This window comes from Typha angustifolia, chromosome 14 (genome assembly GCF_048772165.1).
Source record: "Typha angustifolia cultivar Huaian chromosome 14, ASM4877216v1, whole genome shotgun sequence".
Classification (NCBI taxonomy): domain Eukaryota; kingdom Viridiplantae; phylum Streptophyta; class Magnoliopsida; order Poales; family Typhaceae; genus Typha; species Typha angustifolia.
In genome coordinates, this window is record NC_133252.1 from 4,567,785 (window position 1) to 4,581,553 (window position 13,769).

A 13,769-nucleotide genomic window follows, 5' to 3' on the forward strand; every position below is an offset into this window, starting at 1 on the left:
AGGACATGAAAACAAAGATCTTATACCTCATAAGCTGCTAATTTCAACATGGACGAACTGAAATTACCAAAGCAAAATTTTACATTTTATCAGCGCATATTGATTATGAACATTTTAGTAACAAACAATTTTTGGTAATTAAGTGATGACACTCCAGGAAGGTGAAACTACTAGAAAAGTTGCATCTGATAACTGTGGTCATTCTATAAGAAAACTCTTCATTTCTTCCGAGACACAGCAGCAGCAATCCCCCCAACCAGAAGCCCTGCTACTCCAAAGGCAGTAAAAGCAATTCCCATGCCAATTAAACCATCTGCTTCCAAACACAAACAATGTTAGTTCTGGAAGTAAGGCATATGGAATCTAGTGATGCAGGTTGTAAGCTATTAAGGTGCAATTGGAAGGGAAACAAGTTTGGTGAAAGCATATCATTTTCATAGCATTTAATATCTGAAATATACGAATATAAATAGTGTTTTTGTATTTAAACCCTGCAATAAGATCATATTGAGAACACCCCCTTGTGTCATTGCATATTTATGTTCAGCCCCCTGCATTATGCACATTTATTGTAAGCAACTAAGTACCTCACCATGGTTAGTCACAAAGAGCAGAGGTATATACATAAAGCAGGGGCATCTGCCAAATTGCAAGATATGATGAGTATATATTTCCAATTTTCATACGTGGAGCCTAGATTTGAGGAGTCGATTCAAAGAGGTTGATCTGGCCATTTCACCTATCCAATAAAACAGCATCTTTTCTGGCTTTCCCACATAAGGCTAGTCATGTAGACCAAATGGAATCCAATAAACACATATACACCATAAGTTGGACAGACATCTTCTATTTTTAATTATGCCATAAAGATGGCTTTTGTTGGATATCCTAGATACCTGAGTTATAACAGCTAGAATATCAGCATCCATTATAGTTATGGCACCTAGCGTTATATGCCTATATGTATTATTAGTCTATTACCTTACAACTTAAGATTTTAGAGTAGCTGGTGAATTAACATTATATCAGAGACTAGTTTTCTTAAAGTATTGAGTACAACCTCATTTAGCCCTAAATCTCTTATCCTATTATCTATTATTGTGTAGTGTGGAAGGCCACACACATTATTGTATATTATTCGTCTATGCACAGTATATAGGGGCCACACATGAAGGAGTGTGTTAAAGATATAATATGTATTATTGATCTATTGCCTAATAGCTTAGCCCTCGTTTACTTTGAGTTCAGGGGGTCTCCTTGAACTTGGACAGCGACCTCTAACCAAGTTTAGTAACCAACATATTTTTATTTTTTCTATTCCTAACCAAGCTCACTCGTAATAAATAAAATAAAAATAATAATTTAAATTCAAATTGATTCTAATTTTACACTTAATATGATTAAGTCTATTACTTTCATCATTAAAATTGAAAGGTATTTTGGTCCATTAATTTTATATATAATTTATTTTCCTCTAAAAGTAATATCTTTTTTCACTTTTTCACATCACATCAAAAGTAATAATTATTTCGCGTAGTTCACAACTAAACATCATATTTTCTTAGCTCAGTTTAAAATACTTAAATCAAGACAAAAAATAAGACTAACTAATCAAGTTCAAGGCTTAGTATCAAACCAAACACAGTCTTACGCTTTTTGGCCAATTGGTTATCTAATAGGGAAAAAAATATTTAAATAGAATACAAGGAAAATTCAATGGAAAGTGACATATCATATCAAGTATGTCTATAGTGACCTCACATGCAGTTATAATATTAAGAGATAGGTAAAATGATCCTTGGCTACATCCTCAGAAAAATTCTCACCTCTAGCAATTTTATCTTCCACCACTTTTTGTAAAGTTAGAGCCTGCCTCCAATCAGGTGCAATCTACAAAACGACTCATAGGGTTCAATAAATCTGAAGCGAGTAAAGAAACATGCTATATCATGTGCAGCTAAGCACTAAATATAACCAAATTATAGTTCAAGATCTAAAGAAGATTTGCCAATTTATCATATTTTTTAATCTACAAGATCCAAAACTAAAACTAAAATAAATAAATACAAAGAGACAGACAGAATTCTCAGAACTAAAACACTTGATTAGGATTCTTGGGCCACCAGATTAACTGCATTTAAGGGATCTAATAAACTGCATACATTGGCTCATGGGCCTACAATTACCTAGAAGTGCTTAAACCAAAAGAGGATATGTCCACAAATAGTGATGGCTAGGAAAATTTGATCGTATAATTAAATTTCAAACTTTGGTTTCTGATTCCCTTTAAAGCAAACTCCTTTTGTTAACGGCAAAGAATGAACCAGAAAAGGAAAATGCAGAAAGCCAATAAATGAAAACTTCTATAATGTCTGGAAAACAATAATACAAAGTGGGAAATTTCAAGAAGAAAAAAAGAGAATCAGAAGCACAGAATTAGTAAAACAGAATAAGAAAACTCAACATTTGAATCTCTTGATTGTTTAAGCTTGATAAGACATAAGATTGCGTGTGAAGATTAAGGATATTCATGCCAACTGAATTGATAACACAATGTTGATAACTGCAAGAAACCAAAAGATTTTGAGAAAAAATGTACCACAACAATGAAAATGAGGTCAGCTATCGACCACAACTTGATATTACAAAGGTTTGAACTGAACATAATTTTCCTTTAACTGGACATCTACTGTAAAATATTAGCATTTTCTCCTGAAAAATGCTATTGAAGGGAAAGAGATTATACACTCTAAAATTCTTCTCAGTAGGCATGACAATATCAAACAGATTGCAGTTCAAGCTCGTATGAACAAGGAAGATCTACTGAATGTCCAGCCCTAAATATTTGGCTCTTACTCTTGACCAAGGTTGAGGAAGGTAAAGGCATCATAAATACTAAAGTTCTGAAAATCAAATACTAAAGTTCTGAAGGTAAAGGCATCATAGCAATGGTGAATATCAAATACTTGCAATCTGATCTAGTGCACGTAAGGAGCTATCCTAAAAATTATTTACTAAGATATAGAAAAGTTATACATGATAAGGAATGCAGGATGTCTTTGATTACGAAAACCTAGACTACCAGCATGCAGAATATGGCAAAAATCTTACTGGCAATAAACCTCAGAAAAGGATGATTTGAAAAAACAAATTTCACTGGCGGTAATAATATGACTACAAACCTCTAGGCACTGCTCCAACAACTGCCGACTTCTTGAATAGTTCCCGCTTCTATAATGCCCAACAGCCAATAAATAAAGCTTTTCTCGTGTTTGCAGTGGGCTGCTAGAACTCTCCAGAGAAGCTGCAAATATGAAAAACATTGACTGCTACAATTAATTACTCATATGAATTCAAAAGCATTGAAGTCAAGAAAAATGATCAGAATTGTAGCAAAAGTAAACTCTCTTGTATTAAAAACACATTCAGATACTAATTAAGAGAGAGAGAAAGGTATAAAATACTACAAAAAATATACCATATACTACCTTCAAGCATTCCTATTCCACGATTTAGATCATCTGATTGTCTGGAATGGACAAGAGCCCAAGATAATCTCATGATGCTTTCATTCTTGTGTTCTTCACTCCCAACCTCAGCAACCTCTCTCTCACAACCCTGCACAGGAGGCAAGTAAAAAGGTCTTAAGTTGCATCTATGTGCACTGTAAGCTACATATATACTGGAAGCAATAAGATGATGAATGTTCAATTTGCCTCAAGAAAACTAGAACCAGAAAACCTTGTGTTCTGTAACAATGCAGGAAGGTATTCTATGTGCACATTATTTGCAATTTAAGAAGCGTTCCACAAGAATGCAGAAGGTAAAAAGTAAACAAGGGAAAGGAGAGGCAGGAAAACAATGTCTAGTCACTAGACACACTACATTACACACGTCTACTTATGCTATTAACCTGAAGATATGTAGTAAGCATGGAAAAAAAGATTAAGCAAAACTGTACATGTCTCACATCTCAATCCATCTGATTGACACTCAATCACTTGAATCTTATCTGTTGCCATCAAATTTACAAAGAACTCTCTTTTATGGATAGGCAAATACGCATCTAGTAGAATCCCTTTCAGGAATGGTTTTGAGTTAAAATTTAAAAATAAAGGTGATTGACTTCATGACAAGCAAAATATGATTCTTCCTTAACTTTATATATCTCTGTTTTGTTTTTTCTTTCCTTGCCTCCTTCCCTTTTAACCCCAATTTGTCTTATTTCAACCTGCTTTAAATGTATTAGAACTCTGTCTCACTAATCCATGATCCTAAAGAATGAGAATGAATCAGGCCTACTTTTGCATCAATATTTCATAAAACCACTATCCAGCCGATGATATACCAAATTGGCACCAAATGACGAAAGATAATGGTCATAAACTAAAACCATGGAGCAACACATGGAAGAGTAAACAAAGCATATGTAATAACAACAAGAATTTAATAAAAAATAAATTGTGGGTGCACTAGGCACATGTGCCATTATTCCTCTTCCTATAACAATAGGGGAGGGGAAATCGTGATTTCCGTAGTGAATTTGTCGAAGAGAAATCATGCTAACCTAAGTAACCCTGCCCTATAAAACCCTCACAAATCCTTCTCTCCCCCACATCGCGCTCACCCTCTTTCTCTCTCTTCTTCTCCTCCTTCCTCCTTACCTTGCCGAAGGTGTAGTTGTCATCATCAATTGTTGGAGCGTCGCCGAAACAAGTAGAGACCACCCCTAGATTTGTCGATGAGTCTTCTTCCACCCCTAAAGATCAATTTCAGTTTAGTAAACTATATAATAGTGTAGCCTCTTTGGCTTCATTGGCAAAGCCTCTAGGCCAACGACCTCAATGTCGATGTCGACGGTTTTGTTTGTATCCACCCTTTCAAACAAGTTTCCCTTCGCGAGAGGAAGGTGTAGGTGCCCTTTGGTTGAGTCCTCATGGTTTTGTTTGAAGGATTGGCTACTGCTATGGCCACCAGCCATGGTGATATTTTCGCCGCTGGTCACCTCAATCAACTTCCTTTCACCTCGTGTGTCTTGCCCTAATCATGGCGAACGAGTTGGCCTTTCTGGTGGGGCTACTGGCAACAATGATCGTCAACAGCCATCTTCCTCTCTTTCTTCTCAATGGAGCTCCTTCTAAGGGACACGGTGTGAGATCGATCCTAACCCGAGTTGTTTCGGCAAGGTTCAAAAAATCGCTTTCAAGATCGAAACTAGAAAAATAATATGTATCGATCGTATCGGCTATTTCAGTTGTATCAGCTATCATATTAGATCGGACTATTTTCTAATTACATAAAATTCTAAAATAGTACTTAAACATGTAGGAAAATTTATAAAAAAATTATAACAAATAATAGAAAAATAAGAAACTAAAAATTACCTCACAAATGAAATATAAAAACTAACAAAAAAACTCATTCAAAACCATGATGAGTTTCGAGCTGAATTTGATAAATTTTATGCTCGTAAATTATTACTGTAAAAGTAAGATGAAGAGAAAGATCACTCTCTACTGCTATTCTGTAGCAATTAGAAAATGAGAATTAAAAAGTGGGCAAAAAAGAGAAATAAGAAATGATAAATGATAACTATAGAAAAAACAAAAAAGAGAAAAAACACTCATTCGAATTCACTGAATCGACTGTCGGATGAGCTCAGTGAAGTGTGAGGCATGGGAGGAGTGAAGGCCCAACTCGATTTGGTTAGGTTCGATTTTTGGGAACCATGGTTTTCGGATTAGGTGAGCTCTTCGATTGGGATGGGTGAAGGCCCAACTCGATTTGGTTAGGTTCGAGCTTTGGCAACAACCCAGCTGAAGTGAGAGGGATAAGTTTAGATCAGTTGGACCAAGTGAGCTACCCTAATTTGCTTAGTTGTGTAGGCTGTGGGCCTATAACCCAGCCCAACTACTTAGAATTTATTTCAGCCCAATTAAATTAGTTTCAATTGCATAAATTCTATTTATTGTTAAATTAAATATAATTTTTTTATCATTAAATTTGTCAATTTTTCCTCATACTAGATTAATAACTTGAGCTACATGGACCTTAGGTGAGCATATTCACTCACGTATTTATTTGCCTTGTATTTCATGCTATTATGCCATTGTATTTTTCTTCATGCTATATTATATTTTGTGCTATGTTCCACTTCATACATTACTATTCTTTGTGCATATAGTAAAACATTGGTTACGAGTAGATATGACTTTAAGAATAGTCCTAGGTTAGAACTTCTTTGTACATCTCCTTATGGTGACTCAAGTCTACCTTAAAATCTAGAGAATATTCCTGATCATACAGTGATCCAATTAGATGACTTTGGCAGAGTCAGGGAACAATTCCAAATTTGACCAAATATCTCTCTAAGATGACCCTAATATCTCTAAACAACTAGTAAAAAAGATATAGCGTATTTATCATATAGTGAAACCTCATAGTAATTCTAATCAAACCAACTATGAGGAAAAGACATGACCGCAATCTCGAGGTGATTTCTAGTGGATCCATAGACATAGATCCAAAATGAGAAATATGACATTTATTGAGATTGAGAAGTTTCACATAATAAATATCTTGAGCATGTTATCAGCTTAATTGCAATATTATTACTTGTGTTTTATTGTTCACGATTTGAGCATGTTGGTTATTGTTATTCGTTGTTGAGCTTTGATTTTTAAATCATGCTTATGGATTATGAATTTTACTGACTCGGATAAATACACCCACTAAACTAAAGGTGTTAGCTCATTAAATTGCTTTAATATTTCAAATACTGATAGGCATGGCAAATGAATGCGGTGCACTGGGACTTATTTACTTCCACTTAATTTGTCTCTTCTTTATTGTTGTATTAGTTGTTTTGTAGACATTGGTTGTCTAATTGGATCATCTTTCTCTTTTCCTTCAGATTTTTAGTTATTGACTCGGTGTAATAAAAGTAAATTGAATTTCTTTATAATGCGGATTGAAAAATTAATATTAAGACTTCATGTATCTTAAGTCTATTGGAGAATATGGCTGGTCATAATTTTGAGTTCAGGTCGTGACAACATATGCAAAATGTCTTAGCTTAATTATATGGTAAAGAGTCCTATAATGTGCATTTGGATTTTCATGACTCAGTCTTGTCCATTTGCACCAGTTAGTCCCACATTGGAAATGCTAACAAATTAAAAGCCTATTTATATCTTCCTTCAAATTAAGGTGTTGACATCTATTGAAGGTGGAATGCTAGATTGTATTTCGTCTATTTATTGTAATAGTTCTTTGAAGAATGAGCTGAGCTGAAGCTAGCTCAGTAATAGAGTGAGCCAAACTTAGGTCGATCCTTAGCTGTCTTAAGAGTCGAGATGGAGCTAACCCCTGGTTTTATCTACTTTAGGCTGAGCCAAGCTGAGCTAATGTTAGCTCACTCGAGCATGGCTCATTTACAACCCTAGCTATAATTATCCAAGAATAGTAGGCATCCAGATGTAGCATGGGGCAATGGGCCCCTCTATCATTTAAGCTTTTGAACAAACTTATGTTAAAGTCCAAACTACTATTTGATTTCAAAGAGAACATACAGTGTTTGATCTGAATTTATTTGTGAACAGTATCAAGAAGTGTAGATCTTGCTCTATAGTGTAGTATAATCAACTCAGTGTTTTTCTTATGCTGGATATGTGGTAAGGTATAGATAGACTATATTGTATCAGCATCATATTTCTTTGGTTTAACTGGGATCAAAAGGAGTGAGATAGTTAAATCCTGAAAAGCAATAGAACTAGCTCGAGAGAATAAAATAATTGTGCATCCAAAGAAGTTCATGCCAAATCAAGTTTTTCCCCAAGAAATATTTAAAAGAATCTATCAATTAAAGATAAATCATCATAATGAACTATCTCTAGCTTATAAACCTAGAATAGGGCTGAGAATGATGACAGTTGAGTTGGAGAGCCACTAATCAAAGCAGCTTAACAAATAAATACAAATAAATAGGAGTTATGACTGATACAGATAGTAGAATATCAAATCTATAGTTAAAAGAACTTCTCTTTAATAAGATTATGAGGGAGTCAAATAATTGAGCTCAATATGATGTTATGAGGGATTCAGATAAATCTATAGTAAATCTTCAAAAAGAATGGATTATGAGGAATTCAGATAATTGAGCTCAATATGATGCTATCTAATAAGATGAGATTATTTGAACTAGGTTTCACAGTTAGGATAGCATCAGTTGTTCTCAAAATATGCAGCCAACACTCAAGTAGTGAACCTATTTATCCCTGTCTGACACAATGAAAAATCAGGTCTTACATCGAATAAAGATTTGGAATCAATTTCTTTCCTTCTTGCAACCATAACTACTATAATAAATCCAACTATCACAATAAATAAAAGAACGAGAAATGTCTTTAATCCACATGAACGAAACCTGAATATTTCAGCTCATTCGATGCTCCCATGAATGGATTTCTTTATCTGGACTTCTCTTTTGGGCGTCTAAATCCAAATAACCCAAACCATCCAGCCAGGTTCTCACCAATCCCTTCCATTCTGGTATATCTATTACTTAATATCACGAACATAGCAATGCTAATTTGACCCACACTTATGCAATTTTACATAATTTTTTGCTAAAATGCAAATAAATTCATTCAACTACTTAATTCTTATCTTCTTGGCCAAAAACTTCAACGTTGCATCTTATGAAAAGCTAAGCCCAAGAACCATTGAAATGGAGCGGTACGCATTACAAGAATACAAGAAATTGGGGTTTATGGCGGGAGAAAGTTGCTCACAGCGATGATGTCGCGATCGCACCACGGGAGGTTGTCGCCGCCGCTGAAGAATGATCCGACCGAGTCGAAGAATTCGGCGATCTTAGCGTCCATTTGGATACGGTAATTCTTAGGGTTAGGGCTAGGGTTTTGGGTTAGGTTGGGTTGCGAGAAGAAGCTCGGACTCGGAGGAGGGAAATGGTAACAGGAATGAACTAGGAGAAAGTGAAACGAACGAGGGAGACACGTCACACGTAGGAGGAAATTTGGACCGAAGTACCGCTAAAAAATATGTATAATTACACTAAGACCATCTAATTTATTTATTTTTCCTCTTCATCCAATTATTATTATTTTTTTAATTTTAGTTTTGTGTATATTTTTCTTAGTTTAAAGGATATACGTAGATAATAAAAAATTTAGGAAGTATATATATAAATTAGTATTAATTTAAGATGTCTAAGTAAAATTATTCTTTTTCTTTATATACCTTTCGTAAACTTTTTTTACAACCGATAAAGAACTATTTATAAATTGACTTATACTAAAATAAAAGCTAGAAGAGACAAGAGATTGTTCTATAAAACGGGCCACAATTAGGGGTGGCAAATCTTGCTAATTGTTTATAAACAACTCGAGTTCGGTCTTAAAAGTTTGTTTGAGATCAACTTCATAGCTTGCTTATATTCCGCTCAATATAACTCCGTATTTGTCTATTTACTTATTTATTTGACTATTAAAATTTGATAACTAATTAATTAGTACTATAGCCGTTAGATTCTAATCTAACATTAGATCTTTAATCTCACAAGGTTATGATTTAACCCGAATTTGCTTCTAAAATTTTATTTAGAACATCATGAGCCAGGTTTTTCGGGCCAACTGGACTTAAATATTTATTCACGGCTTGACCCAAAGTCATTCGGGTCAGGTAGGATTCAAGCTAGGCTAAAATATTTTAGTATGTTACTATCTACTAGCCTATTAAATATTCAACTTGAGTTGGGTATAATGTATCTAAGGTAATAGGTTAAATATAAAAAATATTATATCTTACTGGGTCGAGTTTAATAGGCTTATAAAAAGATATCTTAATTATTTTATATATAGTTTACTAAATATTCAATGGGAGACTAAAAAATGAGAGTAGTGGATTGGATTTTCGGGCTGAGCCAGGTGGGCAAAGGCTTAGCCCATACCGCTCACTACCATTTTGGGCTCAAGTATGGGCTAAACTTAGCCCAATTAAAACCAGACGGGTTGAGACCAAGTTTGGACAAATTATGCCTAATGATCATGTCTAGCCATACCCCATAGTTCTTGCCAAGAGGTAATTCTTTACCACGCATTTTAGAGCTTCAATTATTCTAATTTCTTGGGCATGTGACATATAATGCATGCATCATAGAGTAGTTTCCCATGCATCTAGCATTGGCAAGCTTTGCCAAATTTTCTTAGCATTTCAGCGGATCTTTTGCCTTGCTCTTATGATGCTGTAAAAATTTGAGAAGTTATAGCCAAAATAATTATAGTTCACGAATATTCATTTATCACAGTGGAGAATACATGGTTCAACATATATATTATTGAAGGTATTAGATCCATATTTTCAAGGGAATTTTATAAACCACACCCTATATTTTATTAATTTTATAATTCACATGTCGTCTTCAAGGATTTCGTAACTTGACCCCTCATTTTTCTATATAATTTTTATTTAAATTTTAACTAACTGATATTGATCAAATTATTAAGATATTCTCACCTCTTAATCCACTTGCCCCCTTTCCCGGACCACTTCTTGCCGTATTGCCGCCGCCGCCACCACCTTCCCTCTTCCATCTTCTCTTTCTCTTCTTATTTTTCCTCTTCCCCCTCCTCCTCTTCTACCAATCCCTTGGAAAAAGATGAGAGAAAATGAGAAGATGAATGAGATAGAGGTAATTTGGATATTTTATAAAATATTTAAGTATATTATAACGAAATACTAATTTGCTAGTACTGTTCATATTAATCAGTGTGTTAAATAAAAATTATAGAAAAAAAATGAAGAGTCGAGTTATAAAATTTTGAAAGATACGATATAAATAACAAAATAGATAAAATATAGAGTGTGATTTATAAAATTCTCTATTTTCAAAAAATTACAAGAAATACTACCACAAATGATTGCCTTAAATCACGGTTGACAAATTTTTTTTAATGTGCAACTATTGGACCTCTAAACAAATTATTAGATATATGTGTTTGACCGCTCATTATATAGACTAAGATTAGAAGATATGAAAGCAAAATCCGCACACTGCATAGTTATTGCTGATCCTATTTTTGATTGAAAATTAGCTAGTTTGGGAATTCAAGATAAATTGGCTACTATTACATTAGATAATACATCAAGTAATGATGTTGCGGATAAAATCCTATAAACGGATATGGACAGAATATTAAACAAATATACACCGAATATGAATCATATTTTAACCGTATACAAATACGAACTAGATACGAATAAATCTCAATCAATCGAATACGAGCACGAAATAAGTTTTTGCAATAGCACCTATACATAAAAAACTTTTGAGACTACTCGTCGTGGAGGCAACAATTAGTATCAATTCCGAATGAAGATCTATGAGCGAAGAAAGATCAATCCATCTATCTACTTCGACTAGTCCAAAATGAAATTTAGTATGTAGATTAAGTTTAATTATAATAAGCAGTTTTGATTGTGTTTACTTATGCTATTGTCTTGTGTTGATTCCTTTCTCTTTTTTATTATGAACACTAGTCATTTTCTTTAACGTGTATGTTAATTGCCTAAAGAAGTTCCATAGATTAATGTAGCTAATTAAGCTATCTACTTAATTATATAGAATATGCACTATAACTTCACACGATCAACATGTTATACTGAAAAGCCAACTAATAATCTGATCGTACCACCAAGGTTTAAGATTGGCTAATAAATTAATTACTTACTAGAAAATAATCATTAAAGTTGGCTATAAGTTCCCCTTGTTTTCCCGAGTTGGGCCCTTAATCTTTAAGAAAATAATCATAATGGTACATGGGCTATGGAAGAAAAATCCACTCCAAGTCCAAGATTTAATACTCGTATTCGTATTCGAAAAAATCTATCTGACTCGTATCGAAATCTATACCGAGAATTTTGGCAAAAATTTGATTCATATCTAGGTCAGATAGGATTTTTTTTTAAACTCATACCCAGTTTAGTTTATGTTCAATAGCTAGTCAGAATCGAAATATATCCAACTTTGGCTAGCTTCTCAAATAAATTTGAAGAGCCAAAGAAATTACCTCCCTTCAGGTCTCAAAACCACCACAACCATCTAAGACCTAATGCAAGTCCTCCTAATCTAAAATCATTTGTTTAGAGATCTATATTTGAAAATGTAGTGTAAAAAATGTTGAAATCTAGTATGATGATGCTGATCGATTAACCTCTGAGCTATTACCTAAGCTTGCTATCAACAGCTCCTATTATAATTATACACTATCACATACATCATTATATTCCACAACAGAATTTATGTGGGAAAGGTGACATATCTCATATCCAAAATCATTCACTCATTTTATGCTTCTCCATTTGGAGGTCATTTAGGATTACAAGCTACATACCACAGAATCAAGTAATTCTTTCATAGCCTGGTTGGGAATAACAATTATGCATATTCATATAAATTTGTGATGTTTATGAGAGGCATAAACATGATAATTCTCACCATGTTGGCCTACTACAGCAACTACTTATTCATGTGGACTTTATAGGTGGATTCTCTAAACAAATGGAAAAGAAGTGGATTTTTTGGTGTTAGTAGACATGTGAGTAAATACTCCCATTGCTTACCACTTGGTCATCTTTAAACTACACCCTAGGTAGCTACTCTCTTTTTGGGTCATATTTATAAGTTGTATGAACTGCCTGATATATTATTAGTGATAGAGGCTTAGTTTTCATTAGCTCATTTTGGCAGGAATTATTTGGTCAATTGGGTATTTCTTTACGCGAGTATGACTTAGCACCATCAATATTTTTGATTCAGGACAAGCTCTAAATCCTAGAAATTGGCTAAATGACTTTTCTAGTAGAATGGTTGTTCAACACAAATTACCACAACAACTTCTAAGTAACAAGTTTCCAAATCTTGTAAGGGTGTACTCCACAGCAATTGGCTATCTTGATTGAACCCATTTCACGTATTATAGCTATGGAAGATTATTTACAGGAAAGGAATCAAAAGGTCCCTTTCCTACAATTAGATTTATCTAAAGCTTAAGCAAAAATAAAATATGTTGATGGTAAAATGAGAAGTGAGAGGCATTGTAAGATTGGAGATTGGGTATGATTGAGGTTGCAACTTAAATGGCAGTCTATGGTAGAGATTAGCTAAAACTTTAAATTACCTGCCAAATTCAATGAATCTAACCACATTGAAGATAAAGTGGGACGAGTTGCTTACCACTTGAATCTATCTTTTAGAGTCTAAAATTTAGTGTTTCATGTGTCTCAACTCAAGAGCTATTTAGATCCTCAAATTCTCGGCCAATTATTGCCCTAAGTTGATTAAGATGTAAATCCCATTATATCTTAAAAGAACTTTTGCCCACTGCATGGTGAAGTGAGGAAACCAACCAATCTCCCAGATTCTTGTACAATGGTATAACTCCCCTCTTGAAGAAGCTTACAAGGAGGACTATCATTCATTGGTTAACTAATTTCCAGATTTAAATCCTTGAGGACAAGGATCTTAAGGGGAGGAGCATATCATGGTAAAGCTATTGGGTTAGCGGATGGGTTTTTACACTTTAATACCATATTAATGGCTTAGGTTAAATTTTTATATTTTCATCATTTACTAATTATTTTGTTGCTCTAGGGTCTTTTAAATCACCACATGGCTTATGCATGAGGGGTGGTTAATGTCAATTAGTGTTAATTAGTCATTACCGAGAGGAGAGAGAAATGGAATCTTG

At 34.0% G+C, this 13,769-nt stretch overlaps 1 protein-coding gene across 1 annotated transcript; it reads right to left on the reverse strand.

The window, feature by feature from the left end:
* Window positions 1-9,002, reverse strand: LOC140776221 (mitochondrial fission 1 protein A-like). Its single transcript, XM_073119851.1, has 5 exons — window positions 8,793-9,002; window positions 3,489-3,618; window positions 3,183-3,304; window positions 1,827-1,890; window positions 1-313 (listed from the first exon to the last, which is right to left on the reverse strand). Exons 1-5 carry the CDS (start codon window positions 8,883-8,885, stop codon window positions 219-221), a joined length of 504 nt encoding a protein of 167 aa, XP_072975952.1. The 5' UTR covers window positions 8,886-9,002; the 3' UTR covers window positions 1-218.
* Window positions 9,003-13,769: the final 4,767 nt, after the last annotated feature.